Source organism: Setaria italica, chromosome IV, assembly GCF_000263155.2.
Source record: "Setaria italica strain Yugu1 chromosome IV, Setaria_italica_v2.0, whole genome shotgun sequence".
Taxonomy (NCBI): Eukaryota; Viridiplantae; Streptophyta; class Magnoliopsida; order Poales; family Poaceae; genus Setaria; species Setaria italica.
The window spans coordinates 9,515,883-9,527,907 of NC_028453.1; the positions used below are offsets into that span (position 1 = coordinate 9,515,883).

Genomic DNA, 12,025 nt, shown 5'->3' on the forward strand with positions numbered 1-12,025 from the left:
TACTCAAAGAGTATAAAAACTAGTGGTGAAGTCTACAAAATTACTCGAAATTGCTACATTTGACTAAAAAAGTACTCGGGGATTTATCGTACATACATCTATGGGCCCACCAGAAGGTTTGGACAGTTCTAAATATGCGGCTGGACACCGAGATGCATCTGACATGGAGACTAGCGTAGTCTACATGGAAAGACAAGAACTAGTCGAGGATTAGGAAAGTAATTGTAGTAATAAGAGTAGAACTCCTCTAGTCGTATCCGACTGGTATTGTTGTAACCAACCGACATGTAACCCTACCCCCGATAATATAAGGTGAGGCAGGAACCCCCTCCAAAGCAATTCAATCCAACCAACACACAGGACATAAGGTTATACGCAATCTAGCGGCCCGAACCTGTCTAAATCGTGTGTCTGCGTTTACCTTCGAGTTCCTGATCTCGATGAGCCCCACTAACCAAAACACTACCTCGAACACTCACCTCGGTAGATTGCCGGGTTTAAACACCAACATGACCTCACCTCCAAACAAGATTCATGTGCATAATTTTCATTTTCCAAGCTAGTACAATTATTAGCAATAGCCTTTCCACGAATAGTCACGGTTAGTTACGTAAACACACTTATTTCAGCAAATAACCACACTCATATCTTTGGTACTTATAAACCTATAAGGAGATTTGACCCATCCAAAGGCACAGCTAGCTTCTTAAGTGTAGACTGTAGTTGCACTCGATCGGCACACTGTTGTTGAACCGGCCATTATCGGCGCAGTAGTCGTAGTACATGTACTCCTTCTTCACGCGCTCGTACGCCGCCCGCTGCTCCGCAGTGATGTTCCGGTACTCGCCGCCGTTCCACCACAGGTCCGGCGAGCTGCACGGCGTCGCGCTGCCGTTGGCGCATCCGCTGACGTCGAAGCCCCGGTACCCGGCCGTGAAGGGCCCCTTGGACCAGTCCACCTTGGTCCGCCCGCCGTCCGTCGCCCAGCCGGAGCCGTCCCACATGCTCGCGCGGATCAGCATCGTCTGCTTCGCCGGGAACGGGTACCCCGGCACGGTGGCCGTCAGGTTCCTCAGGACCCGGATCGGCGTGTCGTCCACGAACATCCTGTGGTGGATTTGTTAGTTAACATGTGCTTTAGGAGCCATGCAATTTATCATTAGGAACATGAACAAAAAATATCTTTTGGGGCTTACACGAGCTGGTAGGGATTCCAGAGGATCTTGTAGTCATGGAAGTCGGCGGCGGGGTCGAACCAGAGGTGCATCCGCTGCTCCCTGTCGCCGCGGCCGTTGACGAAGACGTTGGTCTGGAGGGTGATTGGCACGCCGGCCTTGTCGCCAAGGAACTCGAAGTCCACCTCGTCGCGGCTGCCATCTTCCGGCTGCGAAATAAGCTGGAACATGCACGACGATGTTAGCTAATTCTGATCGACGTGTTCGGATCAGGAAGTGAACGATCGAGAAACCAAGCAAGACGCATAGTGATCGATCGAGTACACTGTGTGTACACAACAACGTCGTCGATCGCGGAACTCACATAGAAGGTTGTGACGACGCCGGCCGTGTAGCCGGAGGGCAGCTTCATCCTCATGTGGAAGAACCCTGAGCCGTACATGGACTTGGACCGGAACCCTGCACCTGCACCCACGAAAGCACGATCACTCACGGGAAGGCTATCATGCATCGCAGCAAGAGAACGCAAACGGCGGGTCAATCTTCACGTTGCATGTGTGAGCAATAAGTTTTTTTATAATTTATATATATAATGAGCAACTAAGAAGTTAGCTCATATATACACCTACCAGAGCTCTGATCCATGGTGATGTTAGCCTCCGTGCCCCTGTTGACGAGGTGATAGCCATCTGCACCCCACTGCACCTCATAGTTCTTGTCGAACGCCGCCTCCGCTGCTGCCGAGCCAGCGGCTGCCACCAGCAGGACAACGACGAGGAGGAGGAAGAGACGCCAAGGACTACAGTTCTTGGCACCCATTGCAAAACCAAGACGACTAGCCTCCTCTAAGCTTAGCTGAGCTCCCGTCCCCTCTCACACCGGCCGCACGCAGCTCACCTCACCCTACCCCCTCAGGCCCTCAACTGTCACGCCCTTTTATAGCCGAGGGATCGGAGAACTTGCACGCTGGAAACAATTGGCAGCGTGTGTGAACTGCGCCTTGTGCACACGCATGGACTACCTCCCTGTCCGTCCCGATGCACATCTCTAATCTTTGCTCTCATTGCTCAGCCACGGAAGCTTGATTTCGACCATGGAACTGATCTCCATGCACTTGCGCAAGTTGTACGCAGCAACTGCCTGCCTGTGGCTGTGTGTATCTAGTTAGGCGGCGTCGCTGTGGTGTGTACGTGATGCCGTCCCCCGTTATGGGGCGCACGCGTTGCTTTTCTTTTCTTTCTTTCTTCGTTGTTTAATTCTTTTTTTTTATTAGATGACGCACGCGTTAGCTTGATTAGCACAAACACTGCGTCTCCGTGTCTCTTCTAACTTTCTAAGTACTAAGTGGTGCCCGTACTAGCACATGCAGATATGCATGGATTCACACATATCAGCCACAGGGCATGCAAGGATGAAGCCGGAACGTTCTCTTCAATCAGTTATCTAAAAAACGAAGAGAGTACAGCTAGTACACGCCTTGACCAAATGACGACGGAAATGGCATGGGCACGGGCCGGCTTCTCTTTTCCGCGCGGATCCGTCCGCTGTTCACGTACAGGTATATATGGTTCGGCGGCGGTGCTCATATCTTGCTTGTCACCACAAGGTCGGAGTCAACCCAATGATTGGGCTGAATTCGTTCATCGATTCAGAGCCGTGCCCGTGGCAGCAACACGAACGCACGTTCTGAAATGGCCTCAGCCCTCAGACACAGATCATGGAGCTGCGCGATTCAGAGTCTGCCTGAGCACGCGACGGAAATCTTAGTGCCTGTCCGCTTGTCCGTCACATTTTAGCAGCTCAACATAACCTCGGTCAACCGCATTCTACAAGGGCTATCTGGCTGGCTCCGAATGTAACGCGTGAATCTTTGTGTGACAAGGATACTATTGTTATGGAAGGTTTTACCCTGTAGGTCTTTGTGTACACATGAATGGCATGATAACATGTTTCAATTTCAAGGAATATATGTAACCATACCAACGAAATCATCCACATAATTACAGAACGCGCCAGCATAATCATATAATCCCTCCATCTTTAAAATCTTTAGATGCATGACGTTTAAAACAGGCTAATTAGTTGAGTTTAACATCCATACTATGATGTTAAGTCAAGCTAAGTAGTTTATCAACCACACGTAAAGATTTGCCAAAAGCCAGGCCTGCGACAGAAGGGCCAAAGCCACAACAATGTAAGATCAGCGGTATGTAATATCCATCATATCCAGTCCATTTCCAGCCAATATGAATGGTTCAAGACAAGATTGATGTCTCCAGCAAAAATTGCATATAGACAGTAGAATGGCTAGCCTAAAGTGTTAACTAGTTCACCAAAAATTTCTATACAGGCATAAAGCATGCTCTACCTGGATCTTATTCTTCAGCCTACTCGATGAATAGTTCCCAAAAAGTGCAAAAATCATGTGTTAAAATTGTCCAGTGAGGAAACCACCACCTAAAAATAAATGTCTATCTCCTTTTCGCTCATCTCATATACATGATCACGAGCCTCAGAGAGAGCGATCTGTATTGAATTGACTCAAATTAAGGCATATGAAATTAAATTAAGTATGCTTTCACAGATAATCATTGATAGATGAAAACAAACTAAACTAACCTGTCCAAATTTTGTGAAGAAGTTGTTTCCAAGATTTAATGATGTGACTGCCAGATCTTCATTAGCCTTGAGTGCTTGCGCCAATGCAAACGCTCCGTCATCCTATCCAGAATATAAACTGAAGTTGAGTATAACATCCAGAATGCCAATAACCAATAGAATGGGGAAACACTGTTCACTTACTCTAATCTCATTAAAACCCAGGTCAAGTGACGTCAAAGATTCATTGATTATCTTGAAACTTCGTGCCAAGCATATAGCACCCTTCAAGAATAAGAAAGTGTCAGCAAGCAAAGCATTGATCATGTACCAAAGTGCTAGTTATAATGAACATGAAGCGCGCATACATCATCTCCAAGCCCATTCGCCCGCAAATCCAATGTTGACAATGTTGTGTTGTACTTCAGACAATCAGAAATAAACTCTGCACCTTGCACACCTATCTGCAGGATATGCAACTTTGCTGAAGAAGCAAGAACACTTAAAGGTAAACCAGCCCATATGATTCTATTCAGTTCTGAGGATCACCTGGCACCAGCCAAGCTTAAGGGTTTGGATCTTCCCATGGAACTTGAGGACATCACACAAAGCCTTTACACCATCTGATCCAATTGGATTGTAGCTCAAATCCAACTACAATGCATATTTTGAATTAGTCTTAGAATTTATCTTGTAGGCAAAAGTTGTCTCAATGGCAATAGGACTTACTGTTGTCAGCACTGTGTTATCCTTCAAAGTTTCCGCAATTGCACTAACCCCTTTGGAGTGAATGTTATTGCCGCCCTGAAAATAAGAAGCTTCAGGGGTTCAGCATGTATACATATCCCCTCCAACGTGGCTCGCGTCCCATATGAAACATAGAATTATCAAGGGAATTTCAAAGAAGGTTTTATTGCCCCCCAAATTATCCTGCTTCAGTTTTCAAAAAAAAAAATATCCTGCTTCCAAAGAGGACCATTTTAGGTTAGATACGAAGAGAACAAGTTGTGCTAATTACCAAAAACTATGCTGAATCAACAATGTAAAGATCAAGTAGAGAAGCATACACATTGAATGGACAGAGGCAACTTGGGCATAGTTTCCATATGTGTAATATAAGGTAAATAGAAAGGTATGTAAGATTCTGACTTTATGAGGGTTACAACAAAATAAATACTCACCAAATCTATGGTAGAAATTGTTTTGTTATCTTTCAGAGCCTCTGCAATCTTTTCAGCTCCCTGGTGAAATTCATTTTAATCTACATCAGAATGCAGTATAAAAATGAAAATGCACAAGTTTAAATGAACATGCTTATACATTGGATACATGGGAAACATGTAAGGAATCATGAATATACTGAATATATATAACAAGTTGCTAAATAACTGGCCACGTGAATGCAAAACTTTTTACAAACATAATGGAGGAGTAACCAAAAATTGAGGATAGCTTGAGGCATAATTCAAGGCTAATTCAAAATGGCAACATACATTAACTTTCTAAAAAAGGATCCTATTTACATCATGAAACAAGGTGTCTCATATTTCTTATAAACAGGTAAGCTTGAGGAAATATGGAAAGTCTGAAATTAACAGCCAAATGTCTGTAGGAGCACTACATGTGCTGAAGTTCTATACAACAACAACACGTTAATCTGAAGTTCAGTAATGTCTGTGCATCATTAAATGGTCAATAAGGTCAGTGCTTATGTATTTAGCTAATGCTTCTAGACTGATCGTATGACCATATGTAGACAATCCAATATTTAGGTCCCAGGCATCATGCAAAGAGAAAATAATAAAAGCAACAGTATTACCTCGTCGCCAATGTCGTTCATGTAGAGACTGAACCACAGTAAAGACTTCGTCCTTTTGATGAACTCAGCAACAGGACGTAAACCTTCCGGGCTAATGTTGTTGTTACCAATATCCACAACTGTGATCTTCCCTGTAACTCAGCCATGCATGCACATGATTAGGAATACCAAATTAACAATCCAATAAGCACAAGCCTGTTGATAGTTTATTTAGCCAGAAAAAACGAAGCACCTTTGTGAGCAGATAATGCTGACATCAACTCATGTATTCCCTCATTCCCAATCCCATTTCCATGCAAGTGAATTTCCTAAAAAAGGTATAATGCTTAGATGTCATAACCATGCACAGATGAATTCAGGGACATTAGAGAATAGGACAAAAAAGTTATTAGATAGTGAACAAGACAAATGAGAAAGAATGATATGAATATAACTCGAGAAATAATTTCCTAGTTACTGATTACAAATTTACAATTGAGCCCAAGGTCGTAGACATTCTTAATGAGCTGTTCAATTTGGTCATACATAGTATCACAGGTGGAGTTCTACTGATATCGGCCTACCAATATTGTGACAACATGACTCCTAGTACACAGGTTTGATGATTATTTCCGTATTATATGAGGTACTCCACACTTTACCGATATGTATTTTGAGATCCAACCATATTGTCCCTGTTAGCATCAAGTACTGGGGGAGCAAATTGGTTCATACAAAATTAAGACAAACAGCCAAACCTGAAAGGTCCAAACTATTTTAGTATTTTTACCCCTTCAGTGAGCTAAAAGAGACACTTCTCCACAACTTGATACAAGCAAAGTTGGAATGGAATCTAGTTCACTTCCAAGCATTTAAAAATTTACACAATATCACAACAAGAATATGTTAAAGACTGGAAGTATAATCAAGTGTCTTAAATAGTACCCTCAAAGACTTGTTCCCTAAAACTCCTCGAGCTAGGCTGGATGCACCAAGAGGACCGCCATAGTTGCCACTACGATATATTGAACATTGTGCAACACTAGTTAGTCAGTAGTCCCACAAAATTAACTACCCATCAGCTGTGCTCAACATCATATGCACATTTAACATATATTATATGTAAGGACACTGGGTTGTGAGTGACTAACTTGAGATACAGGCTCCTTATAGAATTATTCTCTAGAAGGGCTTCCGCAATACTCACAAAACCCTGTTTCAAGGAAAAACAAAAGAAAAGTCTGAAAACCTTTCAAGGACATAAGCATATTGTAATTCTTTTCCCTTTTGTACTCAAGTGTGTCTTTGTGGATGCTTATACATACACTGTATTCAATTGCATTGTTGCTGAGCTGTAGGATACGTATTGATTTGTTCTTTTTCAGCATATTTGATATTGCCTTGGCACCCTGAAAAGAAAAGTCAATGTTACATTGTACCACATGGAGGGAATGAGAGTGCGAGAGTGGGCGAGAGGGAGAGCAAGCACCTCATCTCCAATATTAATACTGTTCAGTAGGAGCTTCTGAATACCCACATTTTCAATCAATATATCTGAAAGACACTGTAAGCATTCATGAGTGTTACATTCAGTCGTGTGCAAAGGAAAAATATGTTCAACTCAGTCTTGAAAACAGTTTCTACCAGTTATAGATTGTCATTTTGTGGACCACGTTTAGTTTGACATGGCTACTTATAAATACTAAAAAATTTGGATTACTAATGAGGCAAAAGACTCCAATTAGACATAGAAAGAAAAAAAGGTAATCAAAATGCAACTCAGATGGTGATCTAATGGTACAGTGGAGAACATGTTAAAGTGAAGCAAGTACTACCAAAGCTGTCCATACATGTGAGGAGTTTGAGATCAGACCATGCTCCCAATAAGTGATGTTTTTGGCTTCTTTGAAGTCAACCATTTCAAACTTAGATTACAAATTATTTTTGTGTGTTGAATTTGGATATTTTTAAATCATACAAGTAATTTGTATTCGAAAGTAATTTGTAATAACTTTTTTCTATATTTATAAATATACTATAACAGAATCAGTAGTCAAAATTGTGTTTTGGATACCATGTTGATGTCCAAGATGTCACTTATTTGTGACTGGAGGGAGTATGATTAGCATAATAAAGCATGCAAATTACAGAAAAATAAATGAAATGTAGAGAAGATAAGATTGAGAAGACCTTAGCTCCTTCGTCTCCAATGTCATTTCCAGATAAATTGAGAGTTTTCAAAGCGGTATTTATCTGAAGAATTCCGTCAAAGGCTTCTATCCCCACAGCTGTTATCCCATTGCCAGCAAAGTCCACCTCCTCTGCACTCTGAAAATACACACACAGCTCATTTACCAAAGTAATGAATAGATGAGACTAAGCTGTTAAAGTGTGAAAACAACTAGGTTTGCCAATATGCACATAGAGTGTACTAGAACATGGCATGAGATCTCTGACCTTGTTATAGGCTAAGCTTTCTGCTAGAAAAAACAGACCCTCATCCCCAAACTGGCGGCCTGTTGAGCAAGTGGGATGTAAGTGTTACAAGTTGGATGCTACTCCATATGATGTTGGAGCTTTAACCCAACATTTCCGGTCAAAGTATTCAAACTTTAGTTCCCTTGAGTTACCTGCCAAGTTAACAGTTTTCAAAGTCCGGAGTTCTTTGTAGAACTTGTTGAGATTTTTCCGTGACTCCTTTTCAGCATTGCGGGTAGATGTTGCCAAATTGGAACCAGCAGCAAAGGACCACATGATCCCAGAAGGCGCAGATTCTCCAGAATCCTGGTCATTTTTCTTCCCCGGAAGCATATTCTGAACCACCTTCCATATGACTGTCCTCTGAAACAGAGAATTAGTAACCATACCACACTCTAATGGCAAAGCCTCAAAGCTTTGTATGTGACCCATCACATTATCAGAGAATGGACACATCCTAAACATATGGCATGATATGCTCCATTATGCAACTATGAAGTTACAATGTGACGTGTGATTGCAATTTAATCTTCCCCCTTTAAAAAGGTGAGGTTAGTTTTACAAAAATAAAAGGACAACATTAAATACAGAAATGATATATTCTTATTCACTTGATGACTAGCAAATATCTCTCTGCGTTTGATGGCACACATTTCACATTTATTTTGGAATAGGGACTATCCCGGTATCTCATCAACACCAAGGGATATAGTACTTATTTTTGGATTGCAAACTATTCCTGTATCTTATCATCAAATGATACGGGCGATTCTAATTATGACAACTAGGAACTGCAAACAGCGATTTAAAAGGTAAAGCCATACCAAAGCTCAGCACGAGCACCGCCCCGGCGGGGACGACGTAGGGCGCGACGGCCGCCGCGGGGGGCACGGCGGACTCCCCCTGCGTCTCGCGGTAGGCCCTCCGGCGCGCGCCCCCGCGGCCGACCCCGGGGGGCCTGTCCTGGCTGCGGACCCCGTCGTCGAACGCCTCGCGCGCGGCGCGCGGCACCGCCACGCCCAGCCGGCGGCTCCCGCGTGTAATCGGCGGCAGGGGCGGCGGTGGCGCGGGAGGCTTCCCGCGGAACGACGCGTGGCGACGGCGAGCGGTAGGGGAGAGGAGCGGGTGGAAGGACCTGAGGGGGCGCGGGGACGAGAGGAGGAGGGAGGACTCCATTAGACGCGGCGGCTGGGGGTCGGAGGAGGCGATGGGGAGGATCAGGATGAGGGAGAGGAGAGGCGGGTTTTGGGAAGGGAGGGCTTTTGATGATGGGGGAAGGTAAGGTTGCGGATCATGTCGGGCCGGGTTTGGATTTTACTGAAGCACGCCTGCACGTGTTTATCGTTTATCCTGAACTTAAAACAAATTTTAGTATAAAGGAATGTTGCGAAGGGTTGGTTAAATCAACATTTCTCGTTAAATCCTCTCACTGTCTATTTTGCTCATCTACGGCAGTAAAAGCCTGTATTTGTTAAACCGCCACTCTCATGAGTGATCAGAATTCAGAAAAGTGGTTGGTCATTATGGAGTAGCAGAGTATAAAGTCATGTTTGTTTTAGCTTATAGATAGATTGTTGATTGTAGCTTAGAGGTGAATGGTGCTAGGCAATATAATAGGTTTCACGGTGGTGCATGGGCTTCAAGATAGGAGCAGAGATGAGTGCGAAAGCACGAGAGAAAATCACCAAACATGTCACATGGGCAACAAAAAAGACAATATTGGTGAACTGAAAATAGCAGACTCACTCTCATTCCTCTCGTGGAATTTTTTTTTTGTTACAAACCGAACGAGATAGTTCGAGTTTCTATTGATATAGCAGAAAAATATAAGATCCCGGGAGGTCATAGGCAGCTAAAGGAAAAGAAAAGCAAAAAACAAACTAAACTCGTCCGGTTGGATTGAAACATCAACGCGGGTAACCACTCAACTCGAGAACGCCAAACCCGACCAGTTGGATTGGGACATCAACGCGGCCGCACCACACCACTCGACAACGACAGCCGAACCGAAGCCTAATCGCAGCATCCACCAACATTCTCACTATCATGTAGTCTCCGAAACCTCCAGGTGTGACCTTACATTAACACGGAACCGAGGGAAATAGACTGCACCGAGAAGGCTACCGCCATGCGGAACCCTTCGCTGTAGTGCCGCTGCAACATCATACTCCACCCGATAGAGTGATACCACCAGATCCGGACCTCTCGCAGTCGCCACCACGATAACACAAACACGCGGGGCCTTGCCATATCCGCTGTTGGACTCCACCTCGCTCTTGCCGCTTCGAAGAAACACCGCGTACGGGGGCCTCGCCATGCTCGCCACAATATTCCATGTCACGGATCCGATTTTTTTGTCGCCATCAGAAGGTGAGCAATATTGCCCCGCTTCTCAAGGTCTCCATCAAACAGCCAAGTCACCGCCGCAGGTCAACTTCACCTCATTGCTCCACCCACGCACATAGTTTTCGCCGCCATGTCAGCAAGTCAAAGTAGTCGCTTGCACTGTCTTCCGACGATGTATTGCACCGGAGTAGCCCATCAAAGCTGAGCAACCCGCCACAGTCCGCTACAAGCCTAGTCATCCCACGATGCTGTTGCTGCAAGCGCCGTCCTTCGACGCAGTCCCACACCCACACTGACAGTAGCCAAGCAACACCAGCCACCGCGGTCCGCTGCAAGCAGCCAGCAAGGAGGGGACAACACTAGTGGCGCCGTTGTCGCTCGTCCAGAATCTGGACAGGACTTTTACCTAGAGAACCCCGTGCAATTGAGATGGAGCTCCAAGATGATGCCCCAACGGGGAGAATGACGCCCTAAGGTGCCGCCGCCATCACCACTGACAAGATCGTCGGCAAAGGCTTTCGTCCGGAGCATCACACCCCTAGCTACTGCACGTACACAGCCCGGCACTCCCTTAACAACAACCATGAAAGCCCCCCCGGGGCGGTGCCGCTGCTGTGCCTCCCCACGCCACGCGTAGACCACCTTCGGCTGCCACACCACGATGCCTCGTCACATCATCGGCCCCTACGCCGCTGCCAACAGGCCGCCTCCGCTGCCGCAACCCGGCCGCTTACACCCCTCGCCGCAGGGCCTCCTTCACGCGCCTCCTCCTTCTGGGCGCCGCCTCCCGGGTGCACCATGCTGCAAGCACCGGCCCGCCACCCCAACCTTGCGGACTAGCCGTCGTGCCGCCCGTCGAGCCCACAGGCCACGCCTGTCGCAGCCTACCCCACGCGCACCCTCCATGCCCCTCGCCGAGCCACCATCGCACGGCCTCGCAGCCCCGCGGCCGGACGTCACCACCGCGAGGCCTCGTCGCCCCTCACTGGGCCGGCGCCGCGCGCAGTCTCTTGCCCGTCGTCGGCCATGGCCCCCATGCGTGCCATCCTCGACTGTCGCGCCGCTCCCACGCCGGCCAACACCTCCACCGCCTCGCGCTCGTGCACAGGTCGCACCCACCGGATCCGGTTGGCGTTGTGCCAAATCCGTGGCCCTCAAGCTCCGCCGCCACGGGACGCCGCCTATGCCGGCGAGCACCCGCAAGTAGCTCTGACGACCATGCCCAGCCAGATCTGCTTGGGGAACGGGAAGGGGCGCCGCCGCCCTCATTACAAGCCGCACAGGCTTCCGGCAGCCCCCTAGGGTGGCAGCGTGGCGAGAGGAAGCGGCGGCGGGGGCTTCTGTGGCCGCCCGAGTCGCCCCCGAAAAAACACCCTCTCATGGAATCTCGGCACCACACAAAAAATGAATGAAGATTTTTTTTCACAATATTTAGTTGAGTGGGATAGCAAGTTATATTAAAAGGAAATTTGTTTCACAAAGAAAAAGGAAACCCGTTGTTACTACAAAATTGATATAACAAACGTGCACTTTACAGCACCACTACACTGACGACTACGCTTGATCATGAAAAGAAGAAGAAATTAAAAGTTGGGAAACAAACGTCAAGTCATTAGCCATCAACAGATTA

The 12,025-nt window shown here is 46.3% G+C and overlaps 2 protein-coding genes across 2 annotated transcripts; both read right to left on the minus strand.

Moving 5' to 3' along the window:
• Positions 1 to 496: 496 nt before the first annotated feature.
• LOC101784318 (putative xyloglucan endotransglucosylase/hydrolase protein 1) lies at positions 497 to 3,175 on the minus strand. Its single transcript, XM_004965038.2, has 4 exons — positions 1,805 to 3,175; positions 1,540 to 1,640; positions 1,197 to 1,396; positions 497 to 1,107 (listed from the first exon to the last, which is right to left on the minus strand). Exons 1-4 carry the CDS (start codon positions 1,992 to 1,994, stop codon positions 699 to 701), a joined length of 900 nt encoding a protein of 299 aa, XP_004965095.1. The 5' UTR covers positions 1,995 to 3,175; the 3' UTR covers positions 497 to 698.
• Positions 3,176 to 3,370: 195 nt separating this feature from the next.
• Positions 3,371 to 9,304, minus strand: LOC101784712 (NLR family CARD domain-containing protein 3). Its single transcript, XM_004965039.3, has 17 exons — positions 8,874 to 9,304; positions 8,202 to 8,405; positions 8,029 to 8,087; positions 7,762 to 7,899; positions 7,061 to 7,135; positions 6,897 to 6,980; positions 6,723 to 6,784; positions 6,517 to 6,586; positions 5,825 to 5,900; positions 5,593 to 5,723; positions 4,955 to 5,014; positions 4,503 to 4,577; positions 4,323 to 4,427; positions 4,142 to 4,237; positions 3,978 to 4,058; positions 3,795 to 3,896; positions 3,371 to 3,701 (listed from the first exon to the last, which is right to left on the minus strand). The coding sequence occupies exons 1-17, from the start codon at positions 9,223 to 9,225 to the stop codon at positions 3,633 to 3,635; spliced, it is 1,839 nt and encodes a 612-aa protein (XP_004965096.1). The 5' UTR covers positions 9,226 to 9,304; the 3' UTR covers positions 3,371 to 3,632.
• Between the last annotated feature and the right edge of the window lie 2,721 nt (positions 9,305 to 12,025).